Raw genomic sequence first — 22668 nt, 5'->3', positions numbered from 1 at the left:
GGTAGAGAATTCCTAAGATTCACCAGCCTTTGAGTGAAGAAATTTCTCCTCATCTCAGTCCTAAATGGCTGACCCATTATTCTGTGACTGTGACCCCTGGTTCTAGATTCCCCAGCCAAGGGAAACATTTTCTCAGTATTAACCCTGTCAAGCCCCTTTAAAATTTTGTATGTTTCAATGAGATCACCTCTCATTCTTCTAAACTCTAGAGAATATAGGCCTAGTTTACTCAATCTCTCCTCATAGGACAATCCCCCATCCCAGGAACCAGTCTAGTGAATCTTCGCTGCACTCCCTCTAAGGCAAGTATGTCTTTCCTTTGGTAAGACGACCAGAACTGTACACAGTACTCCAGGTGTGGCCTCACCAATGCCCTGTATAATTGTCGTAAGACTTCTTTACTCTTATACTCTAATGCCTTTGTAACAAAAGCTAACATACAATAGCAAAATACTGCAGATGCTGGAAATCTGAAGTAACAAATGAAAATGCTGGAAACACTCAGCAGGCCAGGCAGCATCCGTGGAGCTAACATACCATTTGCTTTCCTAATTGCTTGCTGTACCTGCATGTTAACTTTTTGTGACTTATGAACAAGGACACCCAGGTCCCTCTGAGTGTAAACATTTCCCAGTCTCACCATTCAAAAAATATTCTGCTTTTTTGTTTTTCCTACCAAAGTGGATAACTTCACACTTCCCCACACTATTCCATTTGCCATGTTCTTTCTCACTCAGTCAACCTGTCTATATCTCTCTGCAGCCTCTTTGTATCCTCCTCACAGCTTACTTTGCCACCTAACTTTGTATCATCATACGTTACACTCAGTCCCTTCATCTAAGTCATTAATTGATTGTAGTGATTGTAAATTGTGAATAGCTGAGGCCCCAGCACTGATCCTTGCGGCACCCTGCTAGTTACAGCCTGCAAACCTGAAAAAGTCCCGTTTATTCCTACTCTGTTTTCTGTCCATTAACCAATCCTCAATCCATGCTAATATATTGCCCCCAATCCCATGAGTCCTAATTTTGTGTAATAACCTCTTGTGTGGCACCTTATCGAATGCTTTTTGAAAATCCAAATACACTACCTCCACTGGTTCCCCCTTATCCATCCTACTAGTTACATCTTCAACAAACTCTAACAGATTTGTCAAACACGATTTCCCTCTCATAAAACCATGTTGACTCTGCCTTATCATATTATGATTTTCTAAGTGCCCTGTTACCACATCCCTAATAATAGATTCTAGCATTTTGCCTACTACTGATGTCAGGCTAACTGGCCTATAGTTCCCCGTTTTTTCTCTTCCTCCTTTCTTAAATAGCGGGGTTATGTTTGCTACCTTCCAATCCTTGGGGATTGTTCTGAAATCTAGGGAATTCTGGAAGATTAATACCAGTGCATCCACTATCTCTGCAGCTCCCTCTTTTAAAACCCTAGGATGCAGGTCGTCAGGTCCAGGGGATTTGTCGCCACTTAGTCCCATTAATTTCTCCAGTACTATGTCTTTACTTGTACTGATTTCTTTAAGTTTCTCAATCTCTCTAGACCCATGGTTCCCCATTATTTCCGGTATTTTATTGTGTCTTCTACCGTAAAGACCGATACAAAGTATTTGTTTAATGTCTCTGCCATTTCCTTATTGCCCATTATAATTTCTCCTGTCTCTGCCTCTAAGGGACCCACTTTCACTGATCTCTTCCAACTTACATACCTATAGAAACGTTTACAATCTGTTTTTGTCTCGCTAATTTACTCTCATTCTTTTTTCTCTTTCCTGATCAATTTCTTGGTCCTCCTTTGCTGAATTCTAAAATCCTCCCAATCCTCAGGCTTACTACTCTTTTTGGCAACATTATAAGCCTCTTCCTTTGATCTAATACTATCTTTAACTTCTCTTGTTAGCCACGGATGGACCACTTTTCCTGTGGGGTTTTTGTGCCTTAAAGGAATGTATATTTGTTGTAAATGATGTATTAATTCTTTAAATGTTAGCCATTGCTTGTCTACCATCATACCTTTTAATGTAGTTTCCCAATATACCTTTGCCAACTCGCCCCTCATACCTACGCATTAGGGTGTGGATGCTGGGGGGGGGGGTCAATTGAAATTTTCAGGACTGAGATTTATCGATTTTGTTCTGAGTGCAGATCATAGTTATCTAATTGCATGGCTGAACAGGCTCGAGGGGCTGAATGGCCGACTCCTGTTCCTATGTTAGAACACAGAGAAGCTCAGCCAAGCCCAATGCTGACCTAATCTGACTCAAAGTACATTCTCAAGCAGTGTTGCTGGACAGTGATCAGCCCCGGCTGACTTCCACCCTTCCCCCCCACCCACCCCCTTACCGCGGGGGAATATCCAGGGAAAGTCTACACAGGCCAGCAATGGCAGCTCTGCCAACTCACCCAGAGGAGGAATCACCATCGCGGACTCAATGCAAGCACAATCAGTGAAAAGAAAGACTTGCATTTCTCCAGCGCCTTCCACAACCTCAGGATGTCTCAAAGTGCTTCACAGCCAATGAAGTACTTTTGAAGTGTAGTCACTGACCAATTTGCCCACAGCAAGGTCCCACAAACAGCAATGTGATAATGACCAGATAATATGTTTTTGTTATGTTGGTTGAGGGATAAACATTGGCCCCAGGACACCGGGGAGAACGCCCCTGCTCTTCTTCAAAATAGCGGCCATGGGATCTTTAACATCCACCTGAGAGAGCAGACGGGGCCTCGGTTTAATGTCTCATCTGAAAGTGTTTTGAGTGTCAGCCTGGATTATGTGCTCAAGTCTCTGGAGTGGGACTTGAACCTACAACCTTCTGACTCAAGAGGCGAGATTGCTGCCCACTGAGCCACAGCTGACGAGTGTGAGGAGAGTGGAGTTCAGGCATATGGTTAGATTAATGCCAAGGGAGTGCCACACGGCGTGTGGTGCTGGTCCAGGGGGGATGGACGAAAGCTGTGCCTACATTGTACCTCCAAGGCTGTTGTACTTACATTCTGAAACTGCCTGAAAGGCACAAACTGCACAATGTCCCGGGCAACAGGATCTCCAGTCAGTGACTTCAGCACCCCATCGTCGCCATCGAGAAACTCCATGGCATTGAAATCTGCGTTACCGACACCCACGATGATGATGGACATCGGCAACTTGGAGGCTTCGACAATTGCATTCCTTGTCTGGTCCAAATCAGTTATCTCGCCATCGGTGATAATCAACAGAACATAATATTGCTGAAGGGGAAGAAAGCAGCGAGAGAGAGAGACAGTGTAAGCACAAGTGGATGGGAAGATCCCAGGAACTTTCCTCCTCTTGTTCCCCAGGGGGTGAGAGAAAGAATACAGTTTCGCAGGTGCCGACCGCCCTCCAGTCCCCCATCCCAGGTGGCCGTTCTTCAACTGTGAACGTAGTCAGGCTGTTCCGACTGTGGAGGGGATCACACTCAAACGCAATCCTGCCCAATGCCCCCAGACACAAACATTCCAGCGGGGGTCACTGGAGCAAGAACCTTGGCCATAAACCACCCCCCCCCCCCCCACAACCCTGTTGTCTATAGGCACCAAAGATAATTGCACCATCCCTACTTGGCCTGTACTCATGGGGCAGTGGACTGGCCCAATCCATTAACTGAACCACAGCTCTCCCCCCTCACCTAGAATTCACCAAGAGATGCACTGCAGCAACTTGCCAAGGCTTCTTCGGCAGCACCTCCCAAACCCACAACCTTTGCCACCTAGAAGGACAAAGGCAGCGTGAGCATGGGAACACCGCCACTTCCAAGTCACACACCATAGGTGGGACTGGAGTCACCTGCAGGCCAGACTGGGTAAAGACAGTACATGCCCTTCCCTGAAGGGCATTAGTGAATCAGTTGGGTTTTTATGACAATCCGACAGTTTTCGTGGTCACTTTTTCTGCTGCTAGCCGCAACAATGACCAGATTTATTGAATTCAATTTCACAACTTGTTCTGGTGGGATTCATACTCTGGGTTGTAGTCACTGCACTACAGCACCCTCTCACAAGGCACGGATGATTGGATTAGAGAGATATCTTCAAGGCAATAAATATCTTCCCTCAACAAAAAAGGTCATACTTTGGACTGTGTAGGCAAACATTCGGCAGCAACTGTCCAGCACTGCCGTCCCCGCAATATTCCAGCCTCTGCTCCTCAGCGGCTTCTCACCTCGCTCTGTGTGGTTGGCAGAACGGTCAAGCGAGGCCAGCAGAAGCGACGAGCCTCTCCACACCTGCACGTCCCCCAGCTCAACCTGCCTCCCCCCACCCACCACACTTCAGCTGGGGGTCCCCGGGACTGACTGCACTTACAGCTAGCCGGCGGCTGAGATTCCCATCACCCCAATTAACCCAGCATCATAGAATCTTCAGCACAGAAGGAGGCCATTCGGCCCATGGTGCCTGTGCCGGCTCTTTGAAAGAGCTCTCCAATTCGTCCCACTCTTTTCCCATTGCCCTGCAAATTTTCTCCCTTCAAGTATTTATTCAATTCTCTTTTGAAAGTTACTACTGAATCTGCTTCCACCGCCCTTTCAGGAAGTGCATTCCAGATCATCATAACTCGCTGCGTAAAAAATATTCTCACGTTCCCTTTGGTTCTCTTGCCAATTACCTTAAATTTGTGTCCTCTGGTTACCGACCCTCCTTATTTACTCTATCAAAACCCTTCATAATTTTGAACGCCTATTAAATCTCCCCTGAACCTTCAGCCCCAAGGAGATCAATCCCAGCTTGTCCAGTGTGAAGCAGGCAGGCTGCGTGGAGCGAGGATTCTTGGTGAACAGACCTGGCATTGCCCTCACGGCTGGGTCTGTGCAGCTCGGCACTCACCGCTGCAGTCGGTTGCTGAGCGGAATCCGCGGCGAACCGGGACACGTGGGTTACAATGGGCGAGAAGTTGGTTGGCCCGTAGAGTCTCACGTTGACGATGGCATTGCGATACGCGTCAATAATCCCCTGCACCCCTGTCGATAGAGAGCATCGTTAACCCGTCCGAAATGGCACCACACATATTCACAAGTAAACAGACACCAGGTCAAACCAAACATCAGGGTCAGAACTCAACTTCAAACTCAAGAATTGGATGTCACTGTGTCCCCCCCCCTCAGTGAATCGTTACTTTGCTCCCCCGTTGTGAGGACCCGGGATGGTTCTTGGTTCATTCAGTGGGAAATGGAAACATAGAAACATAGAAGATAGGAGCAGGAGTAGGCCATTCGGCCCCTCGAGCCTGCTCCGCCATTCAACGAGATCATGGCTGATCATCCAAACCCTAGCACCCGGTCCCTACACCGACAGCCATCCCACCCAAGCCCTATCCCCGTAACCCCACATATTTAATCCCCCCTAACACTAAGGGCCAATTTTTATCATGGCCAATCAACCTAACCCGCACATCTTTGGACTGTGGGAGGAAACCGGAGCACCCGGAGAAAACCCACGCAAACACGGGGAGAATGTGCAAACTCCACAGTCACCCGAGGCCGGATTTGAACCCGGGTCCCTGGCGCTGTGAGGCAACAGTGCTAACCACTATGCCACCATGCTGCCCATGGACCATCGATCTCAGCTCTGCCACGCTCCTCGCACTGGCCTTACGGTCAACCACCCGGCAAAGTCTCCGTGCCTCAATAAATGGGGCGTTACCAACCCTCCCCCTTTCCTGCAGCATCTCTGGACACTGGCCCTCTGCTACTTTGTCCAACTGGCTATTCTTTGCAACATAAGCCCAGGCAGTCAGCACTGGCAAGTTCCTCAACACTGGAGGCATCAGTCCCATCCTCACCGGATGCTCATCGCCATGGACTCTCCAGTAGGAGTGGCTGCACAGCGAGCGGGGCTTCCTGGATTGTCTCCCGCTAGTGTAAGCTGGGATTCCCAGAGTTAGGAACATAGCAACAGGAGGAGGCCATTTAGCCCCTCGAGCCTGTGCTGTCATTCAATGAAATCATGGCTGATCTGTGACCTAACTACATAACTTTTGCCCCATATCCCTTAATACCTTTAGTTAACAAAAAACTCCGTCATCCAATAAACCAGGAGAGGGACCATGTACAAAGTACGAAAAACATTTCAGAAGAACATAAGAAATAGGAGGAGTAGGCCATTCGGCCCCTCCAGCCTGCTCCGCCATTCAATGCGATCATGGCTGATCATCCACATTCAGTACCCGGTCCCTGCCTTCTCCCCATACCCCTTGATCCCTTTAGCCTTAAGAAATATATCCAACTCTTTCTTGAATATATTTAATATGTATTGGTCTCTACTGCCTTCTGTGGTAGAGAATTCCACAGGTTCACCACTCTCTGGGTTAAGAAATTTCTCCTCATTTCTGTCCTAAAAGGTCTACCCCCTATCCTTAGACTGTGACCCCTGGTTCTGGACTCCCTGACCATCGGGAACATCCTCCCTGCATCTAGTCTGTCCAGTCCTGCCAGAATTTTATAAGTTTCAACAAGCCCAATCGTCCCAATCTCTCCTCATACGTCATTCCGGAGGATGTAACTGGTAAAATAGATAAGGGAGAACCAGTGGATGTGGTGTATTTGGACTTTCAGAAGGCTTTCGATAAGGTCCCACATAAGAGATTAGTGTGCAAAATTAAGGCACATGGGATTGGGGGCAAGGTATTGACTTGGATAGAGAACTGGTTGGCGGACAGAAAGTCAATTGCTGCAGTAAGGAGGGATGATATATTAGCAGGTTCCTCTAATGAGGCCATATGGGTGGAGCTTAAAAACAAAAAGGGGGCAAGCACTTTGCTGGAAGTGTACTATAGGCCTCCAAACAGTCAGGGGGAGATAGAGGAACAGATATGTAGGCAAATCTCAGAGAAATGTGCAAATAATAGGGTAATAATAATGGGGGATTTCAACTTCCCCAATATTAACTGGGATAGTCAGAGTGTGAAAGGCTCAGAGGGTGTAGAATTCTTAAAGTGCATCCAGGAGAGCTTTTTGAGCCAGCATGTAGAAAGTCCTACGAGAGAGGGGGCGGTACTGGACCTAATTCTAGGGAATGTGGCCGGCCAAGTGGAAAAAGTGCTAGTAGGTGAGCACTTTGGTGATAGTGACCATAATATGGTAAGATTTAAGGTGGTCATGGAAAAGGACAGGGATGGGCCGGAAATAAAGGTTCTAAATTGGGGGAAGGCCGATTTTAATAGGATAAGGCAGGATCTGGCCAAAATGGACTGGGATCAGCTACTTGTAGGAAAATCCGCATTGGAGCAATGGGAGGCTTTCAGAAGGGAGATTGAGATCATACAATGGCAACATGTTCCCGTAAAGGTCAAGGGTGGTTCCAAAAACCACAGGGAACCTTGGATGTCAGGGGATATACGAGAATGGATTAGGAAAAAAAGGAGGGCTTTTGGTAGATACAAAAGGCTAAAGACGGAGGAAGCCCTAGAGGAGTACAAAAAGTGCAGGGGGATGCTTAAAAAAGAAATTAGGAGATCAAGGAGGGGGCCATGAAATAACACTGGCGAGCAAAATAAAGGAAAATCCTAAGATGTTTTATAAGTATATTAAGGGTAAGAGGATAACTAGGGAAAAAATAGGGTCCATTAGGGACAAAAGTGGCAATCTGTGTGTGGAGCCGGAAGATGTAGGAGGGGTTCTAAATGAATTTTTTGCATCTGTTTTCACTATGGAGAAGGACGATGTAGACATAGAAATAGGGCGGGGGGGACTGTGATATGCTCGAACATATTAACATCGAGAGGGAGGAGGTATTGGCGGTTTTAGCTGGCCTAAAAATGGATAAATCCCCAGGCCCGGATGAAATGTATCCCAGGCTGCTGTGTGAGGCAAAGGAAGAGATTGCGGGGGCTCTAAACACATATATTCAGGACCTTTCTGGCCACAGGGGATGTGCCAGAGGACTGGAGAACCGCTAATGTAATACCATTATTCAAGAAGGGTAGTAGGGAAAAACCGGGGAACTACAGGCCAGTGAGCCTAACATCAGTGGTAGGAAAATTATTGGAAAAAATCCTGAGGGACAAAATTTGTCTCCACTTGGAGAGGCAAGGATTAATCAGGGATAGTCAACATGGCTTTGTCAAGGGAAGATCATGTCTGACTAATTTGATTGAATTTTTTGAGGGGGTGACTAGGTGTGTGGATGAGGGTAACGCAGTGGATGTGGTATACATGGATTTCAGTAAGGCCTTCGATAAAGTCCCGCACAGGAGACTGGTCAAGAAGGTAAGAGCCCATGGAATCCAGGGTGCCTTGGCACATTGGATACAAAACTGGCTTAGTGGCAGAAGGCAGAGGGTGATGGTCGAAGGTTGTTTTTGTGACTGGAAGCCTGTGGCCAGTGGGGTACCACAGGGATCGGTGCTGGGTCCCTTGCTGTTTGTGGTCTACATTAATGACTTGGATATGAATGTAAAAGGTATGATCAGTAAGTTTGCGGATGATACAAAAATTGGTAGGGTGGTAAATAGCGAGGAGGGTAGCCTCAGTCTGCAGGACGATATAGATGGGTTGGTCAGATGGGCGGAACAGTGGCAAATGGAATTTAACCGGAAAAGTGCGAGGTGATGCACTTTGGGGGGACTAACAAGGCAAGGGAATACACAATGAATGGAAAAGACCCTAGGCAAGACGGAGGGTCACAGAACAGGTGGATAAGGTGGTAAAAAAGGCATATGAGATACTTGCCTTCATTAGCCGAGGCATTGAATATAAGAGCAAGGAGGTTATGATGGAGCTGTATAAAACACTGGTTAGGCCACAGCTGGAATACTGTGTGCAGTTCTGGTCGCCACACTACAGGAAGGATGTGATCGCGTTAGAGAGGGTGCAGAGGAGGTTCACCAGGATGTTACCAGGGCTGGAGCGCTTCAGCTATGAAGAGAGACTGGGCAGATTGGGTTTGTTTTCCTTGGAGCAGAGGAGGCTGAGGGGGGACATGATTGAGGTGTACAAAATTATGAGGGGCATAGATAGGATGGATGCTGAGGAGCTTTTTCCCTTAGTAGAGGGGTCAATAACTAGGGGCATAGGTTCAAGGTAAAGGGCGGGAGGTTTAGAGGGGATTTGAGAAAGAACTTTTCACCCAGAGGGTGGTTGGAGTCTGGAACTCACTGCCTGAAAGGGTTGTGGAGGCAGGAACCCTCACAACATTTAAGAAGCATTTGGATGAGCACTTGAAATGCCATATTATACAAGGCTACGGACCAAATGCTGGAATATGGGATTAGATTAGACAGGGCTTGATGGCCGGCGTGGACACGATGGGCCGAAGGGCCTCTATCCGTGCTGTATAACTCTATGACTCTAAAGCAAAGAGTTGGAATAAACGGGTCATTTTCCGAGTGGCAGGCAGTGACTAATGGGGTACCGCAAGGATCGGTCCTAGGACCCCAGCTGTTCACAATATATATTAATGACCTGGACGAGGGAATTGGATGTAATATCTCCAAATTTGCAGACGACACAAAGCTGGGTGGGAGGGTAAGCTGTGAAACTCCAGTACGATTTGGTCAGGTTGGGTGATTGGGCAGAAACATGGCAAATGCACTATAATGTGGATAAATGTGAGGTTATCCACTTTGGTGGCAAAAACAGGAAGGCAGATTATTTGAATGGCAATAGATTGGGAGAAGGGGAAGTGCAAAGAGACTTGGGTGTTCTTGTGCACCAGTCGCTGAAGGTAAGCATGCAGGTGCAGCAGGCGGTTAAGAAGGCAAATGGTATGTTGGCCTTCGTAGCAAAAGGGTTCGAGTACAGGAACAAGGATGTCTTGCTACAGTTGTACAGGGCCTTGGTGAGACCGCACCTTGAGTACTGTGTGCAGTTCTGGTCGCCTTACCTGAGGAAGGACGTTCTTGCCAGGGAAGGAGTGCAGCGAAGATTCACCAGGCTGATACCTGGGATGGCAGGAATGACGTATAAGGAGAGATTGTGTCGACTGGGCTTATACTCACTGGAGTTTAGAAGATTGAGAGGGGATCTCATCAAAACCTATAAAATTCTGTCAGGCCTGGACAGACTAGATGCAGGAAGGATGTTTCTGATGGCCGGGGAGTCCAGAACCAGGGGTCATAGTCTAAGGATAAGGGGTAAGCCATTTAGGACTGAAATGAGGAGGAATTTCTTCACCCAGAGAGTGGTGAACCTGTGGAATTCTCTGCCACAGAGGGCGGTGGAGGTCAGTTCATTAAATATATTCAAGGAAGAGTTGGATATATTTCTTAAGGCTAAAGGGATCAAGGGATATGGGGAGAAGGCAGGGACAGGGTACTGAATTTGGATGATCAGCCATGATCTCATTGAATGGCGGAGCAGGCTCGAAGGGCCGAATGGCCTACTCCTGCTCCTATCTTCTATGTTTCTATCCCAGGTATCAGCCTGGTGAATCTTCGCTGCACTCCCTCCATGGCAAAAACATCCTTCCTCAGATAAGGCGACCAAAACTGCACACAATACTCAAGATGTGGTCTCACCAAGGCCCTGTACAACTGCAGCAAGACATCCTTGTTCCTGTACTCAAACCCTCTCGCTATGAAGGCCAACATACCATTTGCCTTCTTAACCGCCTGCTGCACCTGCAATGAGATCATGGCTGATCATCTACCTCATCTCCACTTTCCTGCACTATCCCCATATCCCTTGATTCCCTTAATATTCAAAAATCTATCGCTCTCTGTCTTGAATATTCTCAACGACTGAGCCTCCGCAGCCCTCTGGGGTAGAGAATTCCAAAGATTCACCACCCTCAGTGAAGAAATTTCTCCTCATCTCAGTCCTAAATGGCCGATCCCTTATTCTGAGACTGTGACCCCTGGTTCTAGACTCCCCAGCCAGGGGAAACATCCTCCCTGCATCTACCCTGTCAAACCCTCTAAGAATTTTGTATGTTTCAATGAGGTCACCTCTCATTCTTCTAAACTCTAGAGAATATAGGCCTAGTCTACTCAACTAGCCCTCATAGAATCAATCCCCCCATCCAAGGAATCAGTCTGGTGAACCTTCGTTGCACTCCCTCTATGGCCAGTATATCCTTCCTTAGGTAAGGAGACCAAAACTGTCCATAATACTCCAGGTGTGGTCTCACCAGGGCCCTATATAATTGCAGTAAGACGTCTTTACTCTTATACTCAAATCCTCTTGTAATAAAGGCCAACATACCATTTGCTTTCCTAATTGCTTGCTGTACCTGAACATGTTAACTTTCAGTGATTCGTGTACAAGGACACCCAGGTCCCGCTGAACACCAACATTTCCCAATCTCTCTCCATTTAAAAAATACTCTGCTTTTCTATTTTTCCTACCATTTGTAGCTTTGATTACATTAGAATGTTACACCAACCCCGAGTGTGTGTTGGGAGGGGAGGTTTTGAGGGAGGGTGGGGGCCAATGTTTCCTTTAAATTTTTTTGGGTGCACGGCCCCTTTAAGGGGCTGCACGGCCCATTCTAAATATCGCACATGCGTGGATTTTCTTGCTTAAAAGCTGGTGAGCCGGCTGTCCGGGAAAAACACATTTCCCCACCTACTCCCCATAATTTTTCATGCCATGGTTATGCTCCACTCTCCCAATCCTGAATTTGCTCCACATGGTTAACCTCCTAACTCAATCGCAGGATAATATTCCTACCAATTGGCCCAGATGGCAGTGAGGGGGGTGGGGGCAGGGGTGAAGAGCTGTCAGGCAGTGTGTGCACGCTCCCTGCCTCCGCTCAGAGTGCATCCCGTGAGGCTAGAAAAAGCAAGGCTTTAACAAGGTGCGTGTGACGTCAGCAGCTCAATGGACTGATCATTTAGCAAAGACCAAGGCATCAATTCACCAGCTGTTACACTCACATGCGGAGAGATTTGGGGAGGGAATTCCAGAGCTTGGGGGCAAGGCGGCTGAAAGCACGGCTGCCAATGGTGGGGAGACTGGAGTGGGGCTAGAGTCAGAGGAATGGGAAGTTCTGGGGTGGGGTGTTGTAGGGATGGAGGAGGTTACAAAGTTAGGGAAGGGCGGGGACATGGAGGGATTTAAACACAAGGATGAAAATTTTAAACTGATGGCGCTTGTGGACCGGGAGCCAATGAAGGTCAGTGAGCACAGGGGGTGATGGGTGAACGGGACTCAGGGCGAGCACAGGGGGCGATGGGTGAACGGGACACGGTGAGCACAAGGGGCGATGGGTGAACGGGGTCACGGTGCGAGCACAGGGGGGTGATGGGTGAATGGGTCTCGGTGAGCACAGGGGGTGATGGGTGAACGGGTCTCGGTGAGCACAGGGGGTGATGGGTGAACGGGTCTCGGTGAGCACAGGGGGTGATGGGTGAACGGGTCTCGGTGAGCACAGGGGGTGATGGGTGAACGGGTCTCAGTGAGCACAGGGGGTGATGGATGAACGGGTCTCGGGGTGAGCACAGGGGGTGATGGGTGAACGGGTCTCGGTGAGCACAGGGGTGATGGGTGAACGGGTCTCAGTGAGCACAGGGGGTGATGGATGAACGGGGTCTCGGGGTGAGCACAGGGGGTGATGGGTGAACGGGTCTCGGTGAGCACAGGGGTGATGGGGTGAACGGGTCTCGGGGTGAGCACACGGGGTGATGGGTGAACGGGTCTCGGGGTGAGCACACGGGGTGATGGGTGAACGGGTCTCGGGGTGAGCACAGGGGGTGATGGGTGAACGGGACTTGGTGCCAGTTAGGATCCGGACAGCAGAATTTTGGATGACCAAGTTTATGAAGGGTGGAAGAAGGGAGGCCGGCCAGGAGTGCGTTGGAATAGTCGAGCCTGGAGGTAACAGGCATGGAGGAGGGCTTCAGCAGCAGATGGGCTGAGGCGGGGCCGGAGTTGAGCTGTTAGAGTTGGAAGTCAGCAGTCTGTGTGATATGGGGGGGGGGGGGGGGGGGGGGGGTGGAGAGAGAAATATGGGGTCGGAAGCTCAGCTCTGCGTCCAACGGGACCTCGAGGCTGTGAACAGGCGGTCACAGGCTTCAATGGGCAGCTGAGAGTGACACCGCCCGAGTTAAATCTACCCGGCTTTCAGAAAAATGCAATTGGCTGGACACTCCTGGGTACCCACAGATACAGAGCTCTCCGGAGTGGCAGTACCAGTTCCCACCGAACTGAAAAGAGATTGATGGATTTCTGGTCAACAAGGGTATCAAGGGCTACAGAACCAAGGCGGGTAGGTGGAGTTAAGATACAGATCAGCCATGATCTCACTGAATGGTGGAACAGGCTCGATGGGCTGCCCGGCCTCATGCTGTTTCCTATGTTCTACTTTGGAATGTACACAATATCTCCATGAAACTCGAGCCACTCAGGCAGCTCTGGGGAGGGGGAATGGAACCTGAACTGGGCAGGCAAGTTTGCCAGGGTTAGCCAGGAGGTACGCTGAACGCACTCGCCCTACATGGCCTTTCCCCTGTACCACCAGTGACCTCGTCACACCGATTCACCCCAACAGGTTGAAGGAGAAATGTCCTACCTTGGCAATACGGGTTGTTGGAATCAAAATTCAAGGAAAACTCGTGGGATACCTGAGAAAAGTAGGAAGTTGCGTTTAGGTTCAAAATCGTCCTGACTGAGATTCTCTCAAATACAGTTTTTTCCCTAGTTTCACTCCCTCTCTCCGGGTCAGTGTCCCGAAGTTGCACAACTCAATGATTTGAGGCTCCATCAATCTCACTCCTGGATCACCCCAGAGTAAGGTGGCACGAGTCTGAATGGTGCCACAACCAGATCCCTCCACAAAAATGACCCATCAGAGACCAGCAACCTCCAGCTGAGGGCCAGCGGTGTCCGGGCTCTGCTCGGGAGCGACAGTTTCTGCTGGAGACTCCAGGCAAGATGCAACTGCCAGCTTTAGAACTATAGTCACGTTTCAGAACAACATTCAGAGGTATCAGGGGTTTAGGAACCTCAATGCTTCACAGCTACCTTCAACCGAGAAACCCCCATGTTGTGAAGTGGTGGTTACCGGATTGCAAGCTTCGGTTTGAGAGACAGTCGGAGCAAGGCCAGACTGAGCAAGCTTTAAGTTATGCGTTTGAGAAGACGACAGTGCAGTAACAGTTTTAATTTCAACAGAGTGAGGTTGCAGGAACAGCATGTGGGACTGAGATATTCGGAGCAGCAGGAAATCTGTAAATGGCAGAGGGTGCTCATTATGTTATAAATGCAAGTTCTTTCTTACTTACTTGATAAACACATTGTGGAAAAAACTGATAATAGTCATAAGCAGAATACGATAAGGGGAAAGGTCATACAGCTCCTGTAACACTGCACGCAAAGAATGGGACACAGTGGCCATTGCATTAGAACCCTCAAACCAGGACCGCGCCTCACAGCTGCTCTTACCTGCCAGTTGGGAGGGATCTGAGCACCAAATCCAAAGGCAGGGAACAGCTTATCTCTGTGGAGACAGGGAGAGCAGAGTGATGAGGCAGAACAAAATGCAGTCACTAGTTCGCCAACCAGGAGCGCTTTCAAAAAACAAAAATGGAACAGAACGAGGAAATCTTACGTATCGTAATCCTGCACAACCTGCCCGACAGACCAGATGGCAGTCAGGTACTCATTGACTCCATTCGGGCTGATGTAATGCAGGGAGTTCGGTGAGCGAGGATCTCCGTTGGATCCAGTGAAGTCTATGCCAACCTGCGAGAGATGGAATCGTAAAGAACGTTTAGCAAAAGGGAAAAAACAACAAACTGCAAATCTATATAAAAGAAACTTGAAGCCAGTGTGCACAACCCATTTACAAAAGTTCCTCTGGTCAACACTCCTGTCCACATTTATAATGGAGACTGGCTATGTAAACTAGTCACGCTGTAATTACACCCTCCCACCAGTGGTGCTGTAGTACCTCAGTTTTACACCTTCCAACGCCGCTGCTCAAACCAACTCGCCTTCTTTACTTCCCACATTGCCCTACAATTTGCTAATTAACTATAAATATAAAATCAAATCAAATTATTATTATATAAAAGCAAGGATGGAATGTATGGCTTAAAAATGGCGATTGAATTACACCTGGTCCATTTTTACCCCGCCCCCTAACCCCACTTCATCTGATGGCCCTTGCTCTCGACTCCCGGTGACCAACACTACAAGAGATTGACTAGTCCGAGATAAAAGAAAATGCCAGAAATACACAGCACCACCCAAGATAGAAAGGTTCATTGAGTCTCATCAGATGTCATCGGCTCCCTCAGAAGGGGAGGCCCACACGATACATTTGCCGTCTTTCTCTTCAGTCTGACCGCTCGATTCGGTCTCATCTCAGCCACGCTTTTCACAAGAAACATGCAAGAAAATCCAAGACATGAAAATGCCACTGGTGCCATTGAGCTTGTCCCTCTAGTGCTCAAATGTGCTCATGTACCACATACACTGTATTCTATCAATGTCATATAAGTCAACACTTTCTAATCAAAGAGCTGCAATATCAAAAACCTCTGTCCCTCCTTTAAACCAGTGTGACTGACTTTTCTTTACATGTCATTCTTGGGGTGTGGGCGTTGCTGTCGAGGCCGGCAGTTATTGCCCATCAATAGATGCCCTGAGAAGGTGCTGGTGGGCCCACTGAGCGTCTCGCTCGGCCACTTCAGAGAGCAGCTAAGAGTCAACCACGGTGGTGTGGGACTGGAGTCACATATAGGCCCAGACTGGGTAAGGATGGCAGGTTTCCTCCCTAAAGGGACATTAGTGAACCAGGTGGGTTTTTACGACAACCCGACCGCTTCATGGTCACTTCTACTGATAAAAGTTTTTTTTATTTCTAGATTTTTTTCAACTGAATTCATCTTCTCAAATTGCCCTGGGAAGATTTGAACACATGCTCGCTGGATTATTAGTCCAGGCCTCTGGATTACTAATGACTTAACCACTACACTCCTGCACCCCTTTAAGGATTCCAATTTCTGCTCTGGCCCGTACAGAATTAAAATATTGGAATGTGAAAGGCATCAGCGGGTGGACAAAAACTGGAACCGGTTTCAGTCTCAATCCCTCTACGACCCATGACGTGTTATATTAGAGTCGCATCGTACAACTGCACGCAGAGCGACAGACTTTAAGGAACGCGTGTCCCCGCCAACCCTCTCCCGGTGGGCTCATGAAACTGTTCAAATAATGCATTGAAATTTACTTACGGTGAAATTGATCTGACATCCTCCCATCACATAATCCAGGAACGAGTAATCAATTTCTATCTGTAAAAATAAACCAACTGGTGAAGGTCAGCCTGATGATAAAGGGATTCGATCGGGTCGAGAGAGAGAAACTATTTCCTCTGGTCTGAGTCCGGAACAAGGGGGCAGAACCCTAAAATTAGAGCCAGGCCGTTCAGGGGTGATGTCAGGAAGCACTTCTTCACACAAAGGGTGGTGGAAATCTGGAACTCTCTCCCCAAAAGGCTGTGGGTGCTGGGGGTCAATTGTAAGACTGAGATCGATCGATTTTTATTGGGTAAGAGTATTCAAAGGATATGGAGCAGGTGGGTAAATGGAGTTGAGGTACAGATCAGCCGTGATCTAACTGAATGATGGCAAGGACTCGAGGGGCTGAATGGCCTCCTCCTGTTTCTGTGACACTTAGGATTATCACCCCTTTATAAGACAATCCAGGGAGTGGGGTGGTACCCACAGGGAGTGAACTATTCCACACACACAGACCAAGCTCTCCCAGGTAACTCAATTAAGGATTTACGCACCTTACAAGATCGGACCCGAACAATGCCGGAATTCTTGTAGCTTTTCTTCTTCTTTTTCTTCTCCGGGTGAATGCATTCAAACTCAATCTTCAGAAGAAAAAACACCGATCAGGGAAACTGCACTCAGCATTACCACGTATTGAAATCCTTCACTGCAAACCTGAACCCCCTCCCGTATCTGGGGTGCCTCTCCCATCACCTCTTGTCCCTCTACTCCAGACCTGAACCCCCTCCCATATCTGGGGTGCCTCTCCCATCACCTCTTGTCCCTCTACTCCAGACCTGAACCCCCTCCCGTATCTGGGGTGCCTCTCCCATCACCTCTTGTCCCTCTACTCCAGACCTGAACCCCCTCCCGTATCTGGGGTGCCTCTCCCATCACCTCTTGTCCCTCTACTCCAGACCTGAACCCCCTCCCGTATCTGGGGTGCCTCTCCCATCACCTCTTGTCCCTCTACTCCAGACCTGAACCCCCTCCCGTATCTGGGGTGCCTCTCCCATCACCTCTTGTCCCTCTGGACCGGATACACCATTGAAAGCCTGCCATCTGATTCCTCGCCCACCTCGCGGCTCCAATCTCTCCCTCTGTAGCAATCCTTCTCGTCTCTACTGAGTCAATACCCTCCGAACTTTCCCCTCTTTCCTCCCAAGCTCCAAATACGCTGATCTCTCTTCAATTAAAGACCAATCACAACGGCTCTCACCCATTCTTACCCAGGATATTAGAACCATGTAACTCCTCGTCTCCCTTCCAATGACAATCTACAGCTCTGGCTGGATATCACCCACCGTATGAGCTTGCGTACAATATGATTTACCCTCACCCCCGCCAAATTCCATCCGACAGAATTAATCTCATCTAAGACAAGCGCCAACATTACAAAGCTTCTGTTCGCCCAAATTCTTGCAATTGTTGAGCACAAATATTCCCCCTCGCACCCTCCCTCCCCTTTTTCCCATTTTATGCCAATCAGCGCTCTGCTCCACGAGTGCTGCGAGACATCAATGGCAACTCTCCCGCCCCCTGATTCTGGATCTCCTCTCTCTGCATCTGTCCTGCCGGGATTTTCTCCCAATTTAAAAAAAAGCAGCGGGACGCACGTTTCTGAAAATCAGAAGGGAACTTTGCCATTTCAATAACACAGCGATGGAGGAGCAGGAAGAGTTAGCAGGAAGGTGCTTGGCACGGAGATATTTCAATTACAACTTCCCGGACTTCCACACTGTCGCTGCAGATTTTAAATCAGAGATGGCCAGCAGGATAGATCTGATTAGACAATCCTTCATTTTAGCCCAAAAACAGGGACATTAAGACCTTGTACACAAGATCCATATATATGGTGATCAATACCTCATTTCCCTGCTATGTGGCCCTTCACCTTGCTCTCAATTAAGAAATCAGATGAAAACTGAATTAACGCGAGGGAAATGTTTGAAGCCATTGTGTGTCAGTGTAAGACGCAGTATTTCCCTGCTAGATTTCTGCAGCTCCTAGGCTTGGCCACACGATGGGGCAGTCCACACCAACAGAAGGCCCAAACCAGCGGCACTGCATCGATTGCTGGCCGATGATAAAAGCGAGAGACAGAGGAGACCACACCCAGAGACAGAGAGGAAGCAGAACACAGGAAGGGGCGGTGGAGGAGGTGAGGAGAGATGTACCATACATAATTATCTTTAGTAATACATTTTTTGTGCTGGAACTGAAGGACATCAACATTGGGCAATGCACCATTTAGTGTTCGCATCGTACACTCTGCTGCACCCTATTCAACTGGGGGAGGGAAGGGGGGTGCAGAAGGAGCAGAGCGGAAGGGACAGAGGAAAGAACTTCAACGTTTTATAAGGAATAGAGGAGCAGAGGGACCTTGGCGTGTGGATACACGGGTAATTAACGGCAGATACGACCGTAAAAGCAAACAGAATCCTTGGTTTTGCTTCTAGAGATACAGACACAGAAGCAAGGAGGGTAATGTTGAACTTGTACACGCCTGGAGGTAGGGAGCCTATAGAGGACAGTTTTTCTGGGGATCCCATTACAGGAAGGATATAAAATCAATGGAAAAAGTGCAGCGCAGATTCTCTCGATTGTTACCAGGGATGAGGGGGTTCCAGTGATGGGAGAGACTCGAGGTGGTCAGGCTTTTTCACTCGAACAGAGAAAGTTCAGGGGTCACTGATTACAGGTCTTCAAGATTAGGACAGATTATGATACGGTAACGAGCGACAGGTCTTTTCCACTGGCTGGTGAGAAGGTACAAATTTATAACTACAGAAATAATTGAAGGGGAGGATAGAAAAAAGGTTTTTCCACAGACGGTGGTTAGAATGTAGAATACCCTCATCACAAACCCTTGTCGAACAGTGTCCAGAAATCCATTTAAAAAGGGAATTAGTTGCTTGAATGAAGATTAAGTCAGCAGCAATCAGGAGAGTAGGGTTGGACTATGTAGCCTCATGTGGAGAAATACAGACTGAAACACACTGAAAGGGCGCTGGAAGCAGATTCAATAATAGCTCTTAAAAGGGAATTGGATAAATAGTTAAAAAGGAAAAATTTGCAGAACTATGGGGAAAGAGCAGGGGGAGTGGGACTAATTGGATAGTGCTCTCAAAGAGCCGGCACAGGCACGATGGGCCGAATGGCCTCCTCCTGTGCTGTCTGATGGACTGAAAGGCCCGTTCCTTGTCTGGATCTATTCTGCTGCAACGATGTGGCTTCAAAACCAAGCTCACAAAACCAGATATTACCCCGACAGCCCCAGTGGGATCTTGGTTTTCCTCTTCAGTTTCCCCAATAGTGTCTCTTTGACGGAGACCCTAAACCCCATCACCCACAAACCCAGTGCCGAACTGGGCAGTTCTGTGCTGTGGGCCGGTGCCCACCAACAGCGAACACAATCTCGTTTTCACACAATATCATTAACAGCCAGCAGAGGAAAGGAAGAGAGAGGGAGGGCGAGCGCGCCGGAGAGCGAGAAAGGAGAGGAGAGGAAATACCAGAAAAAGAATAGAATAATTATACATTTACAGGAAGTGCAGGACCTAATTTTACAATTCGAGACACTCTGGAACAGTACCCATGGATTGGAGGGCAGCTATTGTTACCCCACTATTCAAAAAAGGTGGTAGAGAGAAGACAGGGAATTACAGACCGGTAAGCCTGACATCGGTAGTGGGGAAAATGCTAGAGTCCATTATAAAAGATGTAATAGCAGAGCACTTGGAAAACAGTGACCGGATCGGACAAAGTCAACATGGATTTACAAAAGGCAAATCGTGCTTGACTAATCTACTGGAATTTTTTTGAGGATGTAACTGGTAAAATAGATAAGGGAGAACCAGTGGATGTGGTGTATTTGGACTTTCAAAAGGCTTTCGAGAAGGTCCCGCATAAGAGATTAGCGTGTAAAGTTAAGGCACATGGGATTGGGGGCAAGGTATTGACTTGGATAGAGAACTGGTTGGCAGACAGAAAGCAAAGAGTTGGAATAAACGGCTCTTTTTCCGAGTGGCAGGCAGTGACTAGTGGGGTACTGCAGGGATCGGTCCTTGGACCCCAGCTATTCACAATATATATTAATGATCTGGACGAGGGAACTAGATGTAATATCTCCAAGTTTGCAGACGACACAAAGCTGGGTGGGCGTGTGTGCTGTGAGGAGGATGCCGAGAAACTCCAGTATGATTTGGACAGGTTGGGTGATTGGGCAGAAACATGGCAGATGCAATACAACGTGGATAAATGCGAGGTTATCCACTTTGGTGTCAAAAACAAGGCGGCAGATTATTATCTGAATGGCAATAGATTGGGAGAAGGGGAAGTGCAACGAGACCTGGGCGTCCTTGTGCACCAGTCGCTGAAGGTAAGCATGCAGGTGCAGCAGGCGGTTAAGAAGGCAAATGGTATGTTGGCCTTCGTAGCGAGAGGGTTTGAGTACAGGAACAAGGATGTCTTGCTGCAGTTGTACAGGGCCTTGGTGAGACCACATCTTGAGTATTGTGTGCAGTTTTGGTTGCCTTATCTGAGGAAGGATGTTCTTGCCATGGAAGGAGTGCAGCGAAGATTCACCAGGCTGATACCTGGGATGGCAGGAATGACGTACGAGGAGCGATTGGGTCGATTGGGCTTGTACCCGCTGGAGTTTAGAAGAATGAGAGGGGATCTCATTGAAACTTAAAAATTCTAACAGGAATAGACAGACTAGATGCAGGAAGGATGTTCCCGATGGTCGGGGAGTCTAGAACCAGGGGTCACAGTCTAAGGATAAGGGGTAAGCCATTTAGGACAGAGATGAGGAGGAATTTCTTCACCCAGAGAGTGGTGAATCTGTGGAATTCTCTACCACAGAAGGCAGTAGAAGCCAATTCATTAAATATATTCAAGAAGGAGTTGGATATATTTCTTAAGGCTAAAGGGATCAAGGGATATGGGGAGAAGGCAGGGACTGGGTACTGAATTTGGATGATCAGCCATGATCCCATTGAATGGCGGAGCAGGCTCAAGGGGCCGAATGGCCTACTCCTGCTCCTATCTTCTATGTTTCTATGTAATTCTTCAATAACTGCCAACCACACTTCAGCGCTTCATGGGGTCTGCAGTGTTGTTGTGGAAGAAGGGTTTTAAATAAAAAGCACATGTCGCCTGAAAAGATTCAAGAGAGAAATAACGAGGATTCTCACCGGAGTCCCAGCTTCCACTTGCTGCAGTTTAGAGAAGTTAGTTTCAAAAAGTCCTATCAGATCATGTGAGCCGTCACCATCATAGTCAGAGCAGGTGACCTACAGGGGAAGAGGACAGCCAATAGGAAGAGTTAGAGAGAGGGGCTCACCACTTGGTCCTTTGCTTCCAACAGCTCCTTAGCGGGAACAGTGAACTCCCCTATCAAGTCGGAACTCGTGCTTTCATCCATATCGTTACAAGCCACCTGACATCAAACAAACACCGAGTGAGCGCAGAAACTGGAGCCAAGAGCCGGCGGTGAAAATGCTCCCGAGGACCCCAGAGCTGAAGGTGCCGACCCTCGACGGGGAGGGGTAAAGCCCCCCCGGCCCACCTTGGTGTACGACCCCCCACCCACCATGGGTTAAAGCCCCCACTGGCCTGGGGTAATTGGGGGGAGGGAGGGGGGTGGGTTCCAGTTCCACAGGTGCCGACAGTCCTCTGGGTCATCACCCAAGTGGCCATCCTTCTGGCGTGAGCCTAAATGGTGACTGTTGGCAGGTTATTCAACTGTGGGAGCATCACAGCCAAGAACGATCTTGTCTGCATCCAACCTCCACACATACGCACTCTCCAGCACGGGTCACTGGAGTGAGAGTGATCAGCAGGGCTGATCTTCTCCCCACTCACCTGCCCAGAGTTACTGAGAGCGATTTGAACACCGCTAACTGCCCCCCAGCACAGAGCAGAATCGAGCCTCAGTATCACACCAGGCAGTGCACAAACCAACCCAGCCACCGGGGAAGCAGGGCTGTTCATTCCAGGGGACTCAGGCGGAGAGCGTCAACACTCCAAGGTCCCGCTCACACACACTGTAAATCTCACAGCCCAGAACCCCAGGGAGACACCTCAGTGGTGGTCAGAAACCAGCTACAATGGGAAATATCGCCCAACGCCTGGGAGCGGGCTGGAGGCATTCAAACCAGCTGGGCTTCAAACAGTCTGAACCTCTTCCAATCATGACGCTCTTGCTTATGTAACGCGAGCCAAGGCGGGTAGATGGAGTATGGAGTTAAGATACAGATCAGCCATGATCTCTCTGAATGGTGGAACAGGCTCGAGGGGCAGAATGGCCTCCTCCTGTTTCTTTGGTTCAGAGCATGGAATAGCTAAGGGCTCAAGGAACTGGGGCAAACTGAGGCAGCTTAGAGTCACATCATTTAAATCTGAATGAATAAGCCAGGCAGTACATGAAATCCTTCTGTAACATATACAGTTCCTTCAACTGAACTTTAACCTGCC

General features: G+C 48.5%; 1 protein-coding gene across 7 annotated transcripts in view; it reads right to left on the bottom strand.

Annotated features, from left to right (window-relative positions):
• cpne1 (copine I) overlaps positions 1-22668 on the bottom strand; it is a 141333-nt gene that overhangs the window by 4912 nt on the left and 113753 nt on the right. For 6 of the 7 annotated variants that reach the window (XM_086005911.1, XM_086005915.1, XM_086005910.1 and 3 more), the window contains 8 exons: positions 21387-21485; positions 16704-16790; positions 16144-16203; positions 14514-14647; positions 14348-14402; positions 13476-13527; positions 4854-4987; positions 3003-3239 (listed from right to left, as the gene is read on the bottom strand). In XM_086005911.1, coding sequence (XP_085862037.1) covers positions 3003-3239; positions 4854-4987; positions 13476-13527; positions 14348-14402; positions 14514-14647; positions 16144-16203; positions 16704-16790; positions 21387-21485 — 858 coding nt within the window. Of the gene's footprint in view, positions 1-3002; positions 3240-4853; positions 4988-13475; positions 13528-14347; positions 14403-14513; positions 14648-16143; positions 16204-16703; positions 16791-21386; positions 21486-21535; positions 21632-22668 lie in introns of all 7 variants that reach the window. The other variant, XM_086005916.1, reaches the window with a different exon arrangement.

Source organism: Somniosus microcephalus, chromosome 13 (assembly GCF_052327205.1).
Source record: "Somniosus microcephalus isolate GS21.2 chromosome 13, FLI_Smic_1.0, whole genome shotgun sequence".
NCBI lineage: Eukaryota > Metazoa > Chordata > Chondrichthyes > Squaliformes > Somniosidae > Somniosus > Somniosus microcephalus.
The sequence above is the reverse complement of the archived record's forward strand: the minus strand, read 5'-3'. Positions and strand labels throughout refer to the sequence as shown.